The sequence below is a fragment of the Cyphomyrmex costatus genome, unplaced genomic scaffold (assembly GCF_001594065.2).
Source record: "Cyphomyrmex costatus isolate MS0001 unplaced genomic scaffold, Ccosl1.0 scaffold36, whole genome shotgun sequence".
Lineage (NCBI taxonomy): Eukaryota > Metazoa > Arthropoda > Insecta > Hymenoptera > Formicidae > Cyphomyrmex > Cyphomyrmex costatus.
In genome coordinates, this window is record NW_017277774.1 from 3503740 (window position 1) to 3525578 (window position 21839).

The 21839-nt window shown below is 39.7% G+C and overlaps 1 protein-coding gene across 1 annotated transcript in view; it reads right to left on the reverse strand.

The window, feature by feature from the left end:
* The window catches only part of Ten-a (Teneurin-a transmembrane protein), a 38284-nt gene that overhangs the window by 5667 nt on the left and 10778 nt on the right, over positions 1-21839 (reverse strand). The window contains exons 5-18 of the mRNA XM_018543115.1: positions 20626-20890; positions 19268-19398; positions 18931-19077; positions 18140-18347; positions 14464-14490; positions 9666-9785; positions 6803-6987; positions 6201-6343; positions 5071-5729; positions 4756-4991; positions 2927-4026; positions 2513-2735; positions 396-2386; positions 64-247 (exon numbers count right to left, since the gene is read on the reverse strand). Of these exons, the coding sequence (XP_018398617.1) occupies positions 64-247; positions 396-2386; positions 2513-2735; positions 2927-4026; positions 4756-4991; positions 5071-5729; positions 6201-6343; positions 6803-6987; positions 9666-9785; positions 14464-14490; positions 18140-18347; positions 18931-19077; positions 19268-19398; positions 20626-20890 (5619 nt within the window). The remainder of the gene's footprint in view (positions 1-63; positions 248-395; positions 2387-2512; positions 2736-2926; positions 4027-4755; positions 4992-5070; positions 5730-6200; positions 6344-6802; positions 6988-9665; positions 9786-14463; positions 14491-18139; positions 18348-18930; positions 19078-19267; positions 19399-20625; positions 20891-21839) is intronic.

A 21839-nucleotide genomic window follows, 5' to 3' on the forward strand; every position in this document is an offset into this window, starting at 1 on the left:
TTTATATTGATTAAAATCGAATAAAATGTAAATTGATTTATCGATGATATTGTAGAAACTCACCAGTCGGTTGACTTGGTCTGTCCGTATGCCTAACGTCAATTGGATCGTTACCGTTAAATCTATAAAGATGTAGGTGCGTTGGTTTGTCTACGCGATCCAAAACGTTTTCCCAGAGCGGTGACATCCACTGGCCTATTAGCGGGTCGTAAACCTTACCATTTGGCATGTGAACGAGAGAAGTGACCTATAAATAAAGACCACACGATTAAAATATGAAATACAGTGAAGAACGTTTCAAATTGCATTTGACTTTAAATAAAAATTTTATTATTCTATGTCATTATTTTTTATTTTGTTAATTATTAAATAAGTAGAATTAAATTTTTATTTACCTGATCCAGAAGTCCTCCACAGAAGTCAACTGGTAAGTAAAGATATGGATTCGAATCGTAAACGATGTGGCCGTAAGGCGATCGCATAATTTCTCTGATGCCTTCGCCGTACTGATTAAAGATCATAATGGGTGTTCCACACTGATCAGTGGCAATGTAATATTTGTGCCGGTATACTTGTGCATAAATGAGATGTCCTCTGTCATCGTAAACTAGCGACATCAGTTTACCATCGCGCGGGCTGTATATCTGACTCACTTCGTGCGGCCGTTTTTGATTGTTGTAAAAGAACTGCGTGACATTGCCGTAATTGTCCTTCCTCGTGGCTAGGCGATCCAGATGATCGTAATAGTATCGCACGTCGAAACGGCCGCGTTTGGTGGCGCGCACGAGGAGACCCTTGGCGTTGTAATTAAATCTCTCCTCTCTTGCATTCTGCACTACCAGACCTCGGTTGTCGTACTTATAGAGACCTTCGCCAAACTTGACTATTCGGTCCATGGCGTTGTATTCCATTGGGATCGTGTTACCTCGATATGTGAGCGACAGCATATTGCCGTTGGCGTCGTACTTGAAACCCCATGGCTCCTGTGCCTCTACACCAGTTAACTGACCGTCGCAATCCCATGTGTAATTCTTTACGTTGGTGTATGTATTAACGGCAACGTTACGCGTATACGTTCTCGTCTGATTGATGCGACCGCGCGAATCATGTGTAAACTCCATTCTGAACACCTCCATTCGGTGGATTGTCACTGTGACTTGAGTTTCTAGAAATCGATCGTCTGTGGTACGCGAAAACAGTGCGGTACCGTCAAACACGGTCGTCTCATTCGACTGCGGCCTCGTCACTTTAAATTGACCGATTTGCTCCAACGTACCCGACCTCGGACTATAAGCCATGGTGTGTGGTGGCAGTGTCTGACCGCCTATTCTACCCTGTACCGCGATCAAGCGGAAGTTCGAATCGTATTCAAACGTAAATTTGGCGTTACTTAAGCCAGTCTTGGCGCCGAAATCTATTCGCTCCTCCACTAAAAGTCCTGCACTATATTGATAATCCCACTTGTACTCCACGTCCCTTTCGGAGTGTATCACTTCGGAAGGTAGTCCACTCTCTGTGTATCTGATTTCGCTTTTGCCATCGCCGTGAACAACCTCCGCCAATTGTCCCGAGGTATGATATCTGAAAACGATGCGAGCTCCGTCTCCCGGAAATACAGTCTGTAACAGGTTTCCTTCGTGACTGTAGTGTTGTAGATAAGCTCTAGTACTGCCAGGTGGAGTATATGTCACCCTGAGGAAGCCGAGAGAAGCTTGACAGGAGAAGGAATGTTTGGTTTCAGACGGTAAAATGATATGTCGTAATCCACCGTCATCATCATATTGCAACGAAAACTGCCTGTTGCTGGCAAGCGTGATCTTCGACAGCACATTGAAGTCGTTGTAGGTGTACCGTTTTGTGCCGTCCTTGCTATTGGTGATTTCCGCCAGTTGACCGCGCCGATCGTAAGCGTACGATTCATCAGAGGCACCCCATTTCCAGCTGTCGATTCTGTTAAATCGATCGTAAGTAATGCTGAGATTGTGACCCTGTTCGTATGGTTGCCAGACCAAGGGTAGACCGGCCAGGTCGAAGGTCACCGTCAATAGGGGAGTTCCCGCCTTATCATAGAACGTCTCGCGGCTGAACGCCTGCTCGAATTCGACACTTATTACTCGTGTGTCATTCACCCAGATCTCTCTGTTAAGCGTTTGCTGAGGATGGCTAACTTCTCCAACCAAGTTATACGTTGTCGTCATAGTGTTCGTTAATTCGCCTAATGACATCAATTGATAGCTCCACATAGGCAGCATCTCCGCTTCTACTGGCAAAGCTGGTTTCAATAGCGGATGTTTTGTTGTCGCCGCGCTTAATATTCTACCACCACCGGGTAAAAGCACTTCCAAGCTGCTGTTCGTAAATGCAATCGCTTTCATAAGCTTAGTGCCTGAAAATAAGAAACGAGACATTAGAATAATATTTAATCATATTTGCAAAAATTCTCGATATATATTTATATATCAAGAAAAATTGATTGTAAACCGAAATTAATTAAATTAGAAAAAATACATACCGTCAGTAACTGTCAACATCTTCGACTTTTCATTTTTCATTTCAAATTCTACGATTCGTTGTTTATCGCCTTTAGATAAAGCTTGCAAGGGAGCAGATACTTTAACCAATAGACCTTCATCGTCAGATAAATCCGATAATAATTTTAATTTTTCGCCTGTCGGCAGTATTACATCGGTGACACGTCCCAGACTGTCGTAATTGTATATATATGTTTCATCTCCCTGAAATTTTAACAACGCATTGCGTTTCATCAACAAGAGATATATACATATATAATTTATTAACAAAAAAGTCTATTAAATTTTTTCATTATATATCATTAAATAAAGAAGAGAGAATAAATATTCGATCAATGTGGAGACAAAACCTATTCTTTATTAATAAAAATGAGCAATAAAAATTTTCAACTTACTCCTGATCGACTGGTGAGCAAACCGGTTGAACCATCATAACCGAGAGCAATCTCTGCCCTGCCGCGTTCGGACAATTTCTCCAGGAATCCAACCGCGGAGATTTTCAATTCAGATTTATGATCCTGAGTGTTTTCAATAGAGCTAACGACGCTGCTGTAATCTCGCAAAAATTGAATCTTATTGCCGGCGCTGTCCGTCACCGTGGACAACTTGCCGAAACTCGTGTTCTTGCTATACAGGAAGGAGTAACGGGTCTTTCCCGACGTCAAGTCCTTCGTGGAAATGTGTTGACCGTAGCGATTGAACACGTAGATCTCGTTCGAAGGCGGGAATGGAATGCGGAACTCTCCGTTTTCATCGTGGTTCGGAAGGTACGGCTGGAGAGCCAGGATATGAAGACTGCCTTGATCAGCCACGTGCAGGACACCGTCCGGCGAAACCGCCAGAGCAGATATTGCAATAAATTTGGCGTTTGAAGAGAGAAGCGTTTCGGTGCTGCTAGTATCGTCCGTACAGGTGCATGTGTCCAAGTCCTTAGTGCTGGGTGTAGTATTGTTACATTCGCATTGACGCAGTCTTTCCTGCTGTTGACCAGCGAAGTGTGACATCTTGCCAGAGGAATCGACGATTCTGATAGAGTTCACTCGATGAGAATCGCGATCCGCTATGTACAATTCGCCGGTTGGACTGAAACCGACAGCCAACACCGTCCCGAGGACCTCATCTGATTTTTTCAGATTCGCCGTCAACGAGGAGTTTAGTTTCGGAAGTTCATCGTTGCCATTGTTGTTATTTGCATTGCTGGTACAGTGAAGAGGCGTGCCAGCGACTACACGCACCTTCAGATCGCTGGTGAGTTTCAAGACTAGCCTGTCGTCGATAAAGTGCAGGGATCCATCCAATGGGCTTAAGGTTAATCCGGTGGGCCATTGTAACTGAGCCTGATGTGCGGGAATGGCTCCAATGCAGGGAGCGGGTGACCAATGATTATGATGACCATGATGTCCCACGAGAGTATGTATGATTCCTCGAGGATCGACAGCACGAATGTTCGTTCCATCGGCAATATACATCGTTTTATCGGCCGCAATTGCGATTCCTGTAAATCATAATAAAAAACACATATTTTAAAATTATCTTTTGCAAGTAATCCTTTAATTCTTTGAAACAGAAACGATAGCGCGCGCTTTCTAATAATAAAATTTAAAGATCTTGTTATGTAAGAGTTATCGAGATGAATTAAATTCAGTCCTAAAAATTAGATAAAAAGGACTAATTTAGTTATCGTGAAACTCAATTTTAGAAGATTCCTGTTATCTGAGTTGGAATGAAGTTTTCAAATTTCAAATTCCAAAAGAATAGTAATCTGCTGAAGATGGTATAGTGTTACAGAGTTCGTAATCAGGATTCAGAAGTCAGACTGGAGAAATCAGTATTAACTATGCATAGCACTGATGAACTTCAAATAATGCAAAACTAAAAACTTGATGTTACCCTTTGCAATTAAAAATTTCTTAAAAGAGCTTTATATTGTATGATAATCAGATTATTTTTAAAAAATTCTTTTCACTATATTGAATTCTATTTAAAATTCTTTATTCTTTATCCGAAACTCAAATAAATTATACCTTAAATCTTTCTATAGACAATAATCTGAAAATAAAAGAAGGTGATCCAAATGGAATTGCTCATCCACAAAATGTTAATTCTCAAATGTTCCGGTATATGTTCGTTATTTTATAAAATTATCATTTTAATTATTTTAAATTATTTTAATAGCGCAGGTGTCTTCCAAAAAAATGACAGATATATTTAAATTGTCCTTCACCTTTGGGATGAGCCAATTTTGCGTGAATGGCCGGACCTTCGTCGCCGCAGTGGCCCTCATCACCTGGAATACATCTCTCACCGCTTCCAACAACGGGCTCGATATTAATGCTTGGATCTTGGACTTGTTCCAACGAGAGTGCTTTCAATATCTGATGTTTCTCTGGGTCGCTGATATACAAATGTCCATCAGCCGGTGAGATGCACAGAAAATACTGATACGCCACTTGAGTCGCACTGTAAAAAATGGGACGCGTGTTTAAATTAAATATACTATCATTGAATTTTCGATTCGAAAATCTTGCGGAAAACTTACCTCAAAATCAGAACGGTGTAAACCTTTCCTTCAGGCGTGATTCTGCGCACGAGATTGAAATCTCCGACATATATGCTGCCGTCAGGTCCACTGGCAAGTGTCACTGGTGTTAGGAGTCTAGCATCTTTAGCGAGACCGTCGCAATTCTGACACACCAAACTTCTTTTGAGACCAGTGCCCATTACCACTTTTACAGTGCGCGGATACTGTTTGAAATGTAGAGTAGAGCCATCGCCTTTCTGCAGGATTCCCTCGTGGAAGTTGTAATGGTGATGGATGTCGAGTCCCCATCCACCGATATCGGAGATATCGACGTCGAATCCTTGCAAAGTGGCCGTCTGCGTCTCCCATATCACCAACGGACAAGTGGAATGTTGATAGCCGATCGAGATCCTCGCCTGCGCCACGCCGTACACCTTCTGCTTGTAAACGTTTCTCTTGTTCCAGGCAAACGTGTGTGTCAGATTCGGGTCGGCCTCGTACGTTTTCGTGTGAAGCGAGCCCTCGATCTCCACGTGCACGTGTACGTGCGTCAGCGATTTCGGAATGAACGGCCCGGTCAGTTGCATCCTCACGGTAGAGAGATAGCCCGCAGCCTGACTGCTTTGATACATCAAGTGGAGATTGGAGCCCGGAATAGCGATGCTTTCCTGCACGATCTGCAAGCGATGTTTAACGTTGCGTTAATGCGGTCACATAGTGCTGTAATCTCCATCGTAAATATTGTTACATTCATGCAGTGTCCTTTGATGCACCTCTTCAAAAGCATCTGTCTCACGTAATATGTGTATAATGAGATTCGTTATTGATTTTATATATAAAATTTATTATTTAACTTTTATTATTTTAGTTTAAAATCTTATGTTCTCTCCTTCTCTCTATGCTTGCGATTCAGGCGTGTTAAAATTTCGGTAATCAAGATATAATAATTTGTCATTAAAAAATTTCATCTTAACTATGATGGCGAAGTCAAGATTGTATTTTGATTATATCTCGGAGCCCAAGATATATAATAATTATATTATTTAAAAATTTCATCCTAACTATGACAGTAAAGTCAAGATTGTATTTTGATTAAAGCAACGAGCGTGTTATAATGATATTAAATCGTTTACGAAGTAAAAACTTACTTGACTTTCAGCAAAGACCAAGCTCTTCCCAGGCAAACCGCCAACTTTCTCAGGCATCCATGTACTAACGATAATCGGCCTCAGTGTCTCGTGATCGTGCTCCAAGCACGGACCGTGCTCGCTAAAGAGTCCCATCGAAATCCCTGGGAAGCCTATTATATTGTACTCCGTAAATGATAAGAAACTCAAAAATGCATAACACTCAAGGACGGAACAAAGACGGCACACACGTTGAACAATTCTGAAAACGAGGGCCCTGTGAAGATTGCACGAGTAACGGGCGCGCGATCGCGATGTGATCGTGAAGAATAGTAATAAATTACTTACACCATTTTTTTAACGGAACTTTTGCAAATAATAAAAAAATGTGCATTCGCTACTTTTGTTATCTCTTCTTTTCCCTGCACGCTGGGATTGGTTTCAGGTGATCGAGCACGTACGCGCGTTTATCGAAACGTTTGTGACGTTAATGGGTAACGCGATCCGACACGTAACACGATGAGATATATATGTACCAGGTCGACCGACCAAAAAAAAAAAGAGAAAAAAAGATAAAAAAGGAAAAAAAAATCCGTAATACATATCCGAAGCTCGATGCTTACCAACTGCCGGGCTCGGCGGCTGGTTAGATTTATACGATTCGCCTTCCTTGCTGAGAATCATCACAACGGGTGGCAGGACTACGATCTGATTCCAGGGTACGAAGACGGTCCTCGTAAGAGGTTTGAAGGGGCTGCGCTGGAATTGAAGCGTCACGGCGCCTCCACCATTGACCAGGACGTCGAACCTGATCAAAGTACGTAATGCATTTCGAACTCCATTGCCGGTATTACGTAAGAATCCCGACGTAGGTCGATCAAGATAGTGCGCTCGCTTTATCCGGGAATGAATGTCTGACGAGGCCTTAGAATTGGAACGCAAAGTGTCTTGCAAGTTTCTTCATCTTACTTGATTAATTTTCTAAGCACACACAGAGTAGTTACTAATTGGCAAAATTTTGAAACATTTTCTTGTACAAAAAATTTACCTCGGTTGCAGGAAATAACAAAAATATTTCTGTTGAAAATGATACATCTTTTTATTTTGTTTTTCAGAAACAAAGTTGTGTATGAAACTCTTCCAGTGAGATATAAATAATTATTAAAAGAACAATAATAGCCTTTTTCAAAGTATTAACGAGATGTGTAATTTTTAAAACTTGTTTAAAGGATTATATATTATGATTATAGTCCTATTTATTGACGTGAACAATGAATGAAGTAGATTTTTATTTATACGTGCTTTGTAATTTCTTCCTTTCAGCCCGTTCGTTATTTAAGTTTGTACCTAGATTCAAAAGTACGCTATGGAATTTAATGAAGTAATATCCCTTCTCATATAAAATTACTGGCTTTTTTTTCTATAAAAGTTGTAGCGTGGAAACAAAAACTGCAGAACATATTTTTAACAGGATTTATAGAAGCGCTGTACTTATTGAATTTTATTTGTAGTTAGATTGAAAGTTCTCATTGAACTATTTAGAAAATAATTTTCATACACATGTGTGCACACGTTTATAAAGACAATTTTTTTTTAATAAAATGAAATATTTTACGAGATTGCTTTTCTTTTATACTGAAAAATAATTTCTGTATTTTACATTTCTGCAAAATTTCGCGTATTAAAAATTTGATTATGTAGAAATTCGCAAAATCAGATAACGTTAATACATGGCAAAATTATTACGCGATGAAAAATTCGTCTAAGTTGTAATGCGCTGTAACGATATTATAATTTAAGGCGCGTCAATGAATGGAATAATACGTACGCGCTTGTTATTTTGCATTTATGAACATTAATTACGAGTAGGCGCGGTGTTCCGGTCGTTGGATTAATATGAATTAAATTGAAAGAGAGAATGCCTGTGAAACAAAGTTTCGTAACGAGTAGATTCGGTCAATATATGCGAATGCATTTCGACGATCCGCGATGCATCGAGGGCCATGGACCGAGCCGTGGTACCGTGGGTTTGCACGGAGTAATTAGTAAGCTTTCGACATCATTAGCTCGGGCTTTGATGCGGTCTAGTATCCCAACTCCTCCGCTTTCCTGTTTCAGAATTATTCTCGCCAGGATTGCTGTATACCCTCGCCTGATGTAGTCGTTCCCGACTACATCCCCCTATCCCTCCCCCTTTCATTACAATGCACAGCCTTGATACTATCGCGCAGGACGTCCAACCCTGGTCCTACATGTCGTGCTCATCGTATGTGCAAATGCTAATACAACGATGATGATGGTTGTGCGTATATATGTGTGTTGACCGTCGTTATAACTGTAAACGGATGTAACACGGATGAAACAACGGGCGTAACTCTTTCCACGAATCCCTTTCTATCGCCGGTAATATATTATCCGCGATAGTACTGACCCACTTATTTCACGCACGACACTCAAGAATAATCAACAATTAGCAGATACGGATTTAAGATATAATGGCTCTTCAATGTTCTCAGAGCGCGATGGTAATGCATATATAATAATCTGGATTATGACCGTGGTATCCATCATTTATGTTATGGATGTCTGTCATTAATCGTGCAAATCCCTCTTTCAAAATAATATTATGCCACAGTAATAACTACATCGGCTTAAAATACGAATAGCATAATTGCCTCTACGTGTGTAATAGTGAAATATTAATACGAATTACTATCCATTACCATATCTATTAGGGACAAACCAAAATACACGTTTAAAATCATTTATATCATTTATACACATTCATGAAATTATTCCAATTTAGGCGATTCATCTAACTTTTAGGTTAAAAAGTAAGTCCATCTGAAAGTAAAGTCTTTTAATTGACTTGATATTTGGATACGCACTATGATAATCGACCTTGATTTTTTTTTAACACATCACAGAGTCTTAAAAATCATTATTTGACATTTTAATAATAATATTTTGCATAAAGGTTTGCAAAATAAATTTGCCACTGGCGTCTCTAAGAATTTCATCCTTGCTGTAAATTTGATCGTTTTAATTTAGAAAAAGTAATAACTTTATCTTATACTGTTAGATATCAAAGAGGACAGCAATAATAACCCATAATTCTTTAAGTTAAAGAAGTAATAACATTTTGTTATTTTTAACTTTTACATGTATCAAAATGTTAATCAATCCATTCTGTGATTAAATTGCTTAGTTTCAACAGTAAACAACGTCTATATTAACAAATGTACTTAGTGAATAATAAATTAAATTTGAGTTAAAGTTAACATATTTTTGAGTTAAACGAATTGACTCTATGTTTTAGTTAAATTAATAACATTGATTATTGAGTTAAAACGGTAAAAAGATATAGAAATGATTAAAACTAATCCAAATTGTGGATATAATTTGATATGAATTTAACAGTGTATAATAATCGTATTCGACGTGAAGCTGGGTAATATATAGAATAAATGGAGTATTGATCCTTACCATCCGTCTGTTCTAGTCAAGGTGAATCCAAAGCGCGAGTCTCTGTCCACGGACACTCTGATGCCTACTATTCCGAGTCCTTGTTCGGTAACAACTTGGCCTCGCATCACCGCAACTCGACTGTTACAAATTACAGATATATCGAGGTCCACCGAAGTGGGATCGTTTCGTCGACCCATTAATCCGCGCAATGCTGATTTAAAACGAAGCATTCTCACAATTTACATCTATCTACGATCGGAATGCAATTTTGATCGGTGTGCGCGTTGAAACGAAAATAGGTACAATTTTGTAAAAAAAAAAAATTATGAATTTTCATGACGTTCCGTTCGAAACATTGTTTGTAACTTAAATATAAATATATTGGAATTACATTTCAAAATATCTAACCACAAATACCATCATAGAATTGTAAATTAACTTTCAATTTTGAAATAAATGTCATATACTTTAACAATTTTTAGTTTAATTATTTTCGTAATGATCAATACACTTTACACTTTCATAAGATTGATTCGAAAGCAATACGGTTAAATTATATCACGATTCAATTTTCTGCGATCTCACCGCGAACAACGACAGCACTGTTAATGCCCACTTAGTGCCTGCCTAATTAACGGGTAATGCGATCGTACTACTCGGCCGATGCACGACCAGTGTCTTTACGCGGGCGCGGACGCGAGCAATCGATTTCGCCTGTTAAATCAGCTTCCGCGGTCAACGGTTCAATGCGATCCAATATTCTCACTTCGCTGCCAATACAATCCGCAACTCCATTCGGCCGACATTCGACGGCCGCGTTGCCACGTACAAGGGAAGCTAATGCCTCTGGCTGAATCGAGGAGCGATACAAATTGATTTTACAAATAGAACAATGCCGCGTAGGCGAGGGGATGCCGGAATGGGTAAGAGGGAGAGTGGAGCGGGTTGTGGCGGGTTGAACGGCGGGGGCAGCGGAACACGCGCAGTGCGTCGACGATGCATTGTGCTCGCGAAAATCAGCATTCGCGGTGGTGGCGATGGCAGCGAGGCGGGAACATTCTTTCTCGGCACTGACTTTCAGGATTTTCAGAGACCAGAAAAAAAAGGAGAAAAAGAAGATGAAAAAAAAAAAGAAGACATAATACTCCGTCCCGAAGCGAATGGATGAGAGTATAGGAACGGGGAGGGAGAGAAGGAAAATTCGTAGGGAAATTATCTCGTGAGAGAGTAAAAGGCATGCAGTCATGTTATATAGATACGTAGTAGGCGTGAGATATATGTAATATGTAATATAATAATAGAACGTATCATATGAACTTTTCGTGGATGGAATTGAGGGATCGGAGAGAAATGGATGTACGAGGCCAGGAAGGCTGGACTCTCAGCGAGAGAAAGTTGAAATGTTTTGAAGCTGAATATTTTAAGCGATTCGTGTATAGTGCTGAATATAATGAGGTCGATGTATATAGGTACGTAGATAATATATATAATGTATATAAGAGATATATGCGACATGTCGCATGTGTGTATATAGCTTGTTACACCACCCGTTGGGCCGGCCGAGTAACGAATGTAACGCGGCACGTGCGACATGACCTACGGTCCTCCGCGCCATGTAACAAGCTATATACCCATTTATATGCATTCGGTATGTAGATATATATAGATATATATATATTTATCAGTCTCTAAGGGATTGCGTATGGGGGCATATTCGTTCTTGGAGGATCACCCCAACGCTCCGTGCAACATCGATGGTTACAACGTTACACAACATAAGACCGTTTCTACTTATCATAATTATCGAGTTAATAAATTTCATGGATGCTCAGGGATCGAAACCAAGATTATTTCGACGAGGTCAGTTCTCGCTATTATAAAAAAGTTCGCCGGATATTGCGACGCTTCTGTTAATCTCTTATAAATCGCTAAAGTATCGATATTTTGTCCGAACTAGTGACAGCCTTATCCTTTAAAATATATAATTGCTAAAAAAAATCAAGATTCTTTATATAATATAACAATATTCACAATAACTTAAAATATGGTTTTATTTAAGATATTGAACGAACTAGTAGTATAAGATAAGTAATAATATTGTAATTAGACGTATACTTCAACAATACTCGATTATTTTTACGTAAAATAAAAATGCATGTGATTATTTTCGCAAGACTGAGGTAGTTAAAAAAATGTTACATTACTTAAATTTACAAATTATAAAAATTATCCATTGTTTTTCTTAATACTTGGTCTACATTCTATATATTCCTCGCCAATTGCCGCTTTATTTCTGTCATGAATAAACGCAGATTTTCGTATATACGAAGAAACGAAATGCGATATCACTGTTAGCCAATGCTATCGGTTTCGATCACTGATCGTGTCTTCGTTTCGAGTGGCTTGGAGATCAAACTCCCTGTGCCGGAGAGGCGGGCGCTGATCCTCCAAGTGCGAGCATAGCAAGGTGGCAGGCACAGTCGTCACTACTGTACGTCCAAACCCATAGTGAATGATAAACAGAAAAAGAAAAACGGATGATGCTCGAATGCACCGAGATTTCTAAAGGCAGTCGTAGTCAACCTATATGCAAATAATGAAAGAAGAGAATGTACACGCGCGACGCGTACCTAACGCCGTTACAGGAATTATTGATCTAGCTTATTTTCTTTTCTTTTTTTTCTCTTACTTTCCGCCGAATATTACGAGCAAATGGTCATCGGCGATTTCATTCTCTTTCTCTGTTTTTGAGTGAAAATCTTCCTCTCGATTTATTTGTCTTTTCTTTTTCTCTCTCCGCCTCTCTTCCGTCGTTCTCGCGCGAACGAGGACGTCGAGGACCGATCTCGGAGAAATATCAAGACGCACGAGAGATCGCGAATTTTCAGTCGAAATAATTTCAGCGGAATTAGCAAATGTTCGTTGTTTTCAGTAAGTACTCCGCGCCAGAAAGAAGCATTGTTAAGTTAGTAAAGCGGGAATCTCGGGGGTAGACGGACGAGAGTAGAACTTGGGATTGGCCGGGTCTGGGTGTGATAATTTCGGTGGGTTTCGATTTCCTTGGATATCGGATAAAGACAGACACAGGGCGTTGGTGTCGGGTCATTGGTACATTTTAGACAGGTGATAATAGACGCAGACAAGGGACAAGGAGAGACGGTCCTTTAGGGTTCTTTATCGTGAACTGTACGGTGCCGATTAGCAATACTTGCCGATCCGTCGATAGAACAGAAAGCGAACATGTACACTTGTTGAGTTATTATCTCGTGTTCGTATCGTATGTATATATATATATATAATATGATAGAAAAAGGAACGATATAATAAAAAGAACGCAACAGAGTCGTTCACGCAAGAGGCGCGCAATAAGGTTAGCGTTCGTGTAAAATGCTAGGACGTTCACTATAAGACAAGTTCGACAGGATGATACATAAAGTGCAAGCCTGGCAAACACAAACAACACAAGACCAGGTTCGTAAGTACACGACTCGTAACATACTATTATGTATATCAGTCATATGGCTAACGCATCTAAGGGACAAGAAGACAAGACATAACAGAAAAGGGAGACAACAATCTGACGACATATCACAGATAACACAGAGACAATTCGTACGGTTGACTTTATATGTATACGTGAAGAGTTTTTGCCCATGACAGACGCTTCGCGGATGATGCGTACAAGCGTATTATATATTTTCATAAACGAGATAAAAGGTAATTAATGAGATTCTGTATGTCATAATAAAAAGAAAACGGCATATAAGCCGATATTCATAGTTCTCATTTCAAGACCGTCTTAAGTAATGTCTTAAGATGTTATACGGCCTTTTGATTGATTCGTGATATCTCTTAAAACTGTACTTAAGACCGTCTTGAATATAAGAATCAACTATGCATAGCGATATCATAAAATCTTCAGAATTACATAATACTTATTTTCAGAATGCTCCGTTTCCTTTTTTTTTTTCCTGCATTAAACTTCGTCCTGAATCTATTTTCGACGTGGATTTTAAAAAACAAGAGAGAGAGTGTTCTACAAAGAGGATTTTAAAAAAGTAGGTTACCGAATATTTGTTGTAAATTCGATATCAATACCAAGAGGATTGTTTCTCGTTCGTATGTTTTTTCAAAGTCCATGGCGTTTTTATTTGCGAACATGTATTCGACTATTTTTATCAAAATATAGACGGAAACCCGACGAGAGACGCGCGCACGCGGCGCTACCTCGACTGGGATAAACCGCCACAAAAACCGTCAACGACTCATCTCCTGTACGTATCAACGCGAGCGTGGCCATGAGGCGCGAAAGTGAATAAAGACAGATAGGTCAGACAGGTAGATAGAGTGGCTGAGAGAGAAAAAGAGTAAGAGAGATAGAGAGAGAGAGAGAGAGAGAGAGAGAGAGAGAGAGAGAGAGAGAGAGAGAGAGAGAGAAGAGAGTGGACGAAGTAGAATAGGAAGTGGCGTTCGATGAAAGAGATGAGAGACAAATAAGCAAAGTGTGATCAAACATTAGCGAAACGCAAATATTCGTATAATGAGAAATGATAACAGGCTGTTATATGGGCGGCGTAAAAACAAAGAAGGCAGAAAAAGAGACAGAACGAAACGTTAGGAAAGTAATGACAGTGTAAAAGGCAGGCTAAAGGTTCGATATATAAATACATAAGTGTTACATATTAATGGGTCATACGAAAGACATGTAAGATGAATGTACGAGCGAAACGAGCAATAGATGATACTTTGTTCTTTCTTTTTTTTTTTTTTTCTTTTAGATAATGAACGATTAGCGAGAGCTTGAGCTGCAACTTACCGCGGTGTAAAGGAACTCCAGAACGTACTACGTGTGGGAAAAACCAACGAGAAGAAAGGGCGTTACCACGGTCACAGAACCCGCGTTTGCGGGCAAAAAACGAAGGCGCGTGCGCAGCATTGCGCGAGCAATCGTTTCTCGAGCAATTGCCTCCGAACGGCAATTTTTTTTTTTTATATTATTGCAAACGCGATCGCGTGCGACTTTCGCGCGCGTTAAAACTGTCCGCCCCGATCTTTAGTCGCGATCCGGGCCTTTTCCGTCTCCGGCTCCGTTCCGGCACCGGCTGGACCGGCACGGAGACCCCGCGAGTGCTCCTCGCAATGTTCCGCACGCCATTACAGAAACAATAGACGTAGACACACACTAATCAAGCGTACCCATCACACACGCGATCCTTCCAGTCACGCAACATGAACGCAGTCACTCTCGGACTCATTCAACATAGAGTGGTATACAATGTGACAGACACAAGTTGGAAACTACGCAACGCATACACATATGTATATATAATGAGATGTATATAAAATATATATAAATATAAGTACCCCATGACGCCACCCTTGGCGCGGGCACCCTGACGGAGCAACCCAAGGGAAACTCTTATCAGTTCGGTGTAACCAGGGTCGAAAGAATCTCGCCTGGACCGACAACGAGAGGAGATTCCATCGGCGTCGATCTAGGGCCCGGGCTGAGGGACGTTTCTCGAATATTGATTACGCTGTCCGAGCAACCTCAATGCCAGTCTGAATACTTGATTCACGACGGAGCGCTTGTATCCGCGAGCATCTTTCTCGTTTGGAGCGAATGCGTTTTAAAAATCGTATTAACGCAAATAGCTTTTGGAAAAAGATACGAGAATTTTTTAAGTAAAAACGTCCAAGTATTCACAAAGCTTACAAACTCTAAAGACGAATGATGGGTATTTAATAATTGTTTAAACCAATAAATGTTGAAATAAGCCTAAAATGGCATTATTAAATCTTCAGTAGCCATTTCAATGTTATTTAAGTTTAGTTATGTGGTTTAATTGAGAAATAATTAACGATATCCCATTGTTGAAACTTTTAAATGAGTGTAAGTGTTGGTCGCAAGTATACTCGGAATTGTAATCAATATTCCAGCGATATTACGAGACAAATGGACAATGGACAAAAACAATACTCTAAAAATGTTCGACTTCTGGAACAGTCTTCGACGACAACATGGACCTTATTATACGCACCGTATAGAAAGTTTTCGTGGAGCAAAAAGAAGGAGACGGTACGAGAAATTTCAAACTTGTGTCTACCATATCTAGAAATACTTTTACGAGTGGGCGAGTCACGGCGCTTGTGCTCTTTGACATCGATAGCTCTCTGCACAGACTTTCACAGATAATTGCAAATTCTCGTTAAGGGAGTTTTGATCTCTGCCCGTCTGACTCAACCATTCGTACGCTTTATCTATGAACTCCTTTCTCGTAATCGCTTAACAAATGGCCAGATTATTGGTGTCGGAAAGCAATTTTGAAAATTGTATTCTCTGTCCTTCCTTATATATGTTGTTAATTATATTGCGCGCAGGCCGAGTACTGTTATACTTTATAACGATAACGAACAGTGCCTAGAGTACATTAACGCGTGAGAAATGAATTAACTAATAATAAGGTAATACAAAAGCAAGTCTCTAGCATATTTTCGTTATGCAGACTTTCGTCATTCAGTCCGTAGGCAGAACGGAGCCTTTTTTTCGGTCTTCGGCTGTAGGGTGATTGGTAATCTGGTGATGGTAAAGGGCTACACACAGAGGATAAACACTAGACAAAATACACGATACCCCCGAAGTGCCGTCACGGCTTCTTCCAGCTGAGCCGCATATCGATAATCACTTCTTCAGTGCCGAACAAAGGAAGACAAAATTTTTTTTATCCGATAAAAAAGTTCTTATATGCGTCTATTAAAAAATAAACTTTTTGGAAATTATACTTAGTTTATCTATTTTAAACTTCTTTCATTATATGTTATTTCTTTAATTGATTCCACATGAAATGTAATATATTCATCAATTATCATATTAGATATATTGAAATATTTTGTGGAAATTAATGATTTTTAATGACAAGTTTCTTTTAAACTAGCAATAAAATAGTCTCCTCTTCAGTGACGTAAAGATGGAGTTAAATTTTATCACAATTGTCAACTTAACATGCATTAATTTATTTAACATGGCTTTAATGATTTGAATTAAAAATATACCTTAAACATTTTATTTAATTAATTCAAAAAAAATCTTTGATTGGCAATAATTCCGAAGTAATCATCAATAAATTGGCATTCGGAGGGGGGAAAGGGGTGAAACACTAGGAAAGGATGGTTAGAGGGTTGCAGGGTGTCACCCACCGGGGGCTCTTCTGATATTTCAGCTGTTACGGATGTGGATACATAAACGATCCGATAAAATTTTTGTAGCATTCAACGGTCGCTCACGATGGGGAAAACATTATTAAACAATTGATCGTAGTATCTTAATTCATTTAAATAGCATTTGCATATAATATCCGCTCGCAAACCAATAGTTTCGACGTGTGATATGTGCAATCAAAGAAGTATTTTACATTGCGTTGCAAATTACATAAAATGACGATATTGACAAAACTATAACGATGATTCCTAAAGTGTTACTATTTTAGTCTATCGATCATTTTCGCAACTAGATTCTGTTTATTAATTTCAATTTATGTAGGGGAGGAATATGCAGATTATCTTTCATAATATCAGATTTTGTGTATCTATTTCGTACAGCTTGTATTGTATCCGTATTAAACGTATATTTCATAAACAAAATTTATATTACGTTTCCACAATAAATTAAAAACAAGTTATACGTATTCAAAGCTGAAAATATATTTTAATTAACTTTGTCTCGTCCACGTGAAATTATTGGTGAGCATTCATCGTACACGCATATGCAAGATATATACATATATGTATATATATATATATATTTAAATATTATATATGTGTATATATATATATATATCCTACATAGAAAAGAAAAATATAATAAATAAATATGAATATGTACCCCATCGTAAACTGTTACCACAGATTGAAACGCGTAAGTTACATGATAATATTCATAACTCGATAACCGCGTACAGCGTGACGCGATATATTGTATTTTCGCACGTTAAATTTGTCAGTCCTGTAAACTGCAATTTTGACATTAATAACGCGTTTCAGGACGTTCACTGCATACGTCAAAGACAAATTTTCACGGCGTGCCGTATCAAAAGGAATGAAAGTGCTCAACCAAACACGATGATACGCGTTTTTTGGCTAACGATAAAACCGAGAAAAGTAATACGCGGTCGCATGAAAGTCGTAAAAAGGCCAAACTATGACACGCAGCTATGCTATTTTATCTTCATTAAATGTCATGTGTGCAACGTTTACGATCGACCGAGTCGTTACCCGCGTTTATGTATATGTATATACTTTAAAACATTAATGCAAAAATAAAAAGAAGAAGAGAAATCGTGTGTTGCGTGAAAAATCTGTCAGAAATGTTTGGACAAAAATGGCAAGTTCTCGGTCGTTCGAACACGTCACTCTCGCTTATCTTATGAAAGTAAGAGACTAAGCGAATTCTAATTCGAATTTTAATCCGTCCGGGTGAAAATGATCGATCTTACCTTTCCGTGTACTCGTCCATGTGGGCGTAGCTCTGTACGCTGTTCTCCTCGACGAGGAACTTTACTCGTTGATAGAAGGACGCTGTGACGCTGGGTGGTTGTTTTCGGAGAAGAACGTCCACGGGATTATTACTAGCAAGGCACATGATATGTTCTGAACAAGCTTCGTGCGAGCAGCACTCGCTGTCAGAGCAGTCCATCATGCCATCTGAGAAAGGCAATCTGTTAGATATCCACTCGAACATGTCTTGCACTCGATAAGATTCTATTTCTTAAACGATCTTTTAAGGATGTATATATTACAAGTATCTTTTAATAATGAAAAAATAGATTATTTATATTGTATGCGCGCGTGTGTGTGTATATGTGTGTGTGAAAATAATACAAAAAGTTTAAATTGACCTTATTGATGTATTTTTTTATGTATATTAACATTTATTTTTATATGGAAAGTATAAATTTGCAATTTCAGTCATTTTTGTACAGATTATACACATGGTAACATCCTTAAACGATTTTATCTTTCGCATTTTTATATTTTTATTAGCTTCATAAAAGATTGGATAAAAGCAGTAATCAAAATTGACATTCTGTTTACGCTGTTATAAAATTTAATGTTATATAAAATGCAATTAACATTTTCCTGCTGTAAACAATAATATCTCATAATCAGTTAATTTTCTTCCATTCCCCTTTATTGATTTTTCAAGAATAATATCCGTTAGATACAGATGAGCAATAATATGCCATTAATCAGCGTTGATTTAATACTGGTTTACTTGAGGACTTACCTTCGTCATTGTCAACGTAATCATTACATTCCAATTCAAGTCGTATGCTGCAATCTCTGCCGGCCCACCCGGTTGAACATTCGCAACTGTATTCGCCATCCTGTAGGGTGCACAATCCATGGCGGCTACATCCATTCTCACATCCGGCTATTAAAGGGAGAAAACCATTTTCAGACATCGTTTTCAATAATTGCAGTCGAGTAATCGATTATTGAAAAATGATATTGCGTCGTTTCGTATCGGGGAACTTATTATTGATAGCAAAATATATGCTCACACTACAAAGTAAAACACCGAATTTATCGTGATAACATATAGTCTTTTATTTTTTACGTACGTAATGTGCAATGTCTTCCGTTCCATCCTTGACTGCACACGCAGGTTCCATTTTTGCACTGGCCATGCTCGGCGCAACGTAAATCACACGGTTTTTGATCGCATTTCGTTCCGGTCCAGTCATCGTGGCATCTAAAAATAGTAAGTATATGCCTCGCATCCCACAAATTTTACATGTATTGCAAATATCAATTAATTTTTATTCAACAACCGAAATTACGAAATAGAAACAATAAGAATATGAGAAAATCCATAGAAAATAATATATGATAATACAGTCTTATTACACATATAATATATATTACTCGAATTTTGGTACATTAATTATTTCGTACTTCGTACACGATACGAAAATGTTTCTAACAGGATTCGTTATGTTAAACGACGGTATCGCCGAACGTAAAATAATTTCTCGCCGTTTATACCGGCTGCAATAAAAAATGCGAGTTTGAACTGAGTTCCGAAGTTGTTCTGCCGTAGTGAGGAACTTTTTGCACTTAGAGCCTCTTTTACGCCAACTCTCGGGGATGGAACGAGGGAGAAAGAGGGGGCGGGGGGCGGTGGGAGAGAGGGAGTGGTAGACGAGAGGCGTCAGCTTTAGAATATGAGAAAGGAGATCCTCTCTCGCGTCCTTGATTCTGACAAAGGAAAGTAGGAAGGGACGAGGACGGTCCTTCGAGTTGTGATAAGTTGGCGCCTCGTAAGACAGAGCCTTTTTCTCGCAATTTTTCACCTTTTTAGCCTCAACTTTTGTGCCTGCGATCCTGGCGAGCAATTTACTCATTTTTAGGCCATTCTTCGCCCACATCTATCCCACAATATTTCAATGTCCCGACAAAACGTTACTCTTTCTCTTTCCTTCTCGAGCGCGGATTACTATTAAATGCTTCGCGACGTGCCTCCCTCGTGCATTCGTTGAAAACTTTACGACGTTTCTCACTCTTCGACGCGGCATTACCCGGTAATCTATTCCAGTCGTAAAAGTTGCAAAAAGCTTGCACGTCACACTCTATGAAGCATAGAGAGAGAGAGGGAGAGAGCACGTAAATGGCCGCCACGTCCGCACAATTCCGCAAATCTCCCGCATTAAACAATGATCTTGCGCGAGGTATGGGCGTCATATGGAAGAGAAACGAATCGAGGTCGCATGGAATTCCTTTAATCCGAGAAAAACTACTCTGGGCGTTGAGACACGCGTCACTTTCCTCGTTCAATCCCGGAGAGAGCGGCTGTTCGCCGGTTGCACCAACGGGTAACCCAATTCCAAAATCCCGGTCGCAACACGTCCACGGAGGGCCCATAAAGGACGACGATGTATAAAGGACGGCGTACGTGTGTGCGTCATGTGTGTATACTGACTTGCAGCGGCCTTGCTCGCAGGATCCGTGAAGTCCGCAGTCTAGACCGCAACTTGGCTGCGAGCAATCGACCCCCGTCCAATGCTCCTCGCAAACGCAGGCCGCAGATTCGAGGTCGTACGTGCCGTGATCAGAGCAGCCGGGCAGACACTGGTACACCTGCTGATCGACCTGATTGCACCGCTCGCCCTGCCAGCCAGCCTTGCAGTAACACTTGCCGGAGACACAAGCACCGTGGCCGCTGCAGTTCGGATCAGAGCAGTCGGCTGAAAGTTGAGAGAGAGAGAGAGCGAATTGAATGCGCGTTCAGATTAGAAACCATTGCGTTTTTACGGTTCGGCGCAATCTGGAGCTTCTCGTTAAAAAGGCTAAACTTCCCGTTCACGAGCTGAACGCATCCCTGCCCATACCCCGTCAGTTATCAAAGCCCATCCCCGTCTTCCCTCTCCCGTCACGCTCGGGCGCCGCTGATTGCGTCCATGGCGTGGACGAATGGACCAACTTTTTAAATTATGGCATCGGAACAATTGCATTATTCCCGCAGATCCCACCTGCCCCGGGGAAATTATGAAACTTAATTCCACAGCGTCCTTGGCGCAGCAGCGACGGCAGCAGCGGCGCCGTCGCGGGCCGCGCGTCGTCTGCGTCCGCTATGCGTTATATGTATACGGGACACGAGAGATGAGAGGAATTCCTGGCGGATTCTTCTTGCATTATGTATGCGCGACGTTGATCGAACGGGATCATAGATTTGTTCGCTTTCATTAGAACCTGACAGGTGCGTTCGCGCGCCATCGTGAAACGTAGAAACGCGAAACGCGGTAAATTGGCCGTTGAAGTATGATACCATTAAGTGTATTTAATGGTACATACAGAATGTTTCCTCGGAACGAGCTCTTTTCGGTAAAAATGTTAAGACATCAATTTCTAAGTCGTGAACGATAAACGAAACGGTAGTTTTAAGGAATTATTTATTCGGCAGAAATGGGCAAAATTTTATTTAAATAGATAATAAACAAAAGAATAAGACAGAATTTATTCGATTCAACGATAATTTAAATAAATTCTTATCTAAATAGTTATTCGAATAAACCATTCATTATCTACTATTTGTACGAATAATATTATACAAATAATATTATTACACTATATTATCAAATAATATAATAATAATTTAAACGAATAATAATTACTTATATATCTATATATATATAT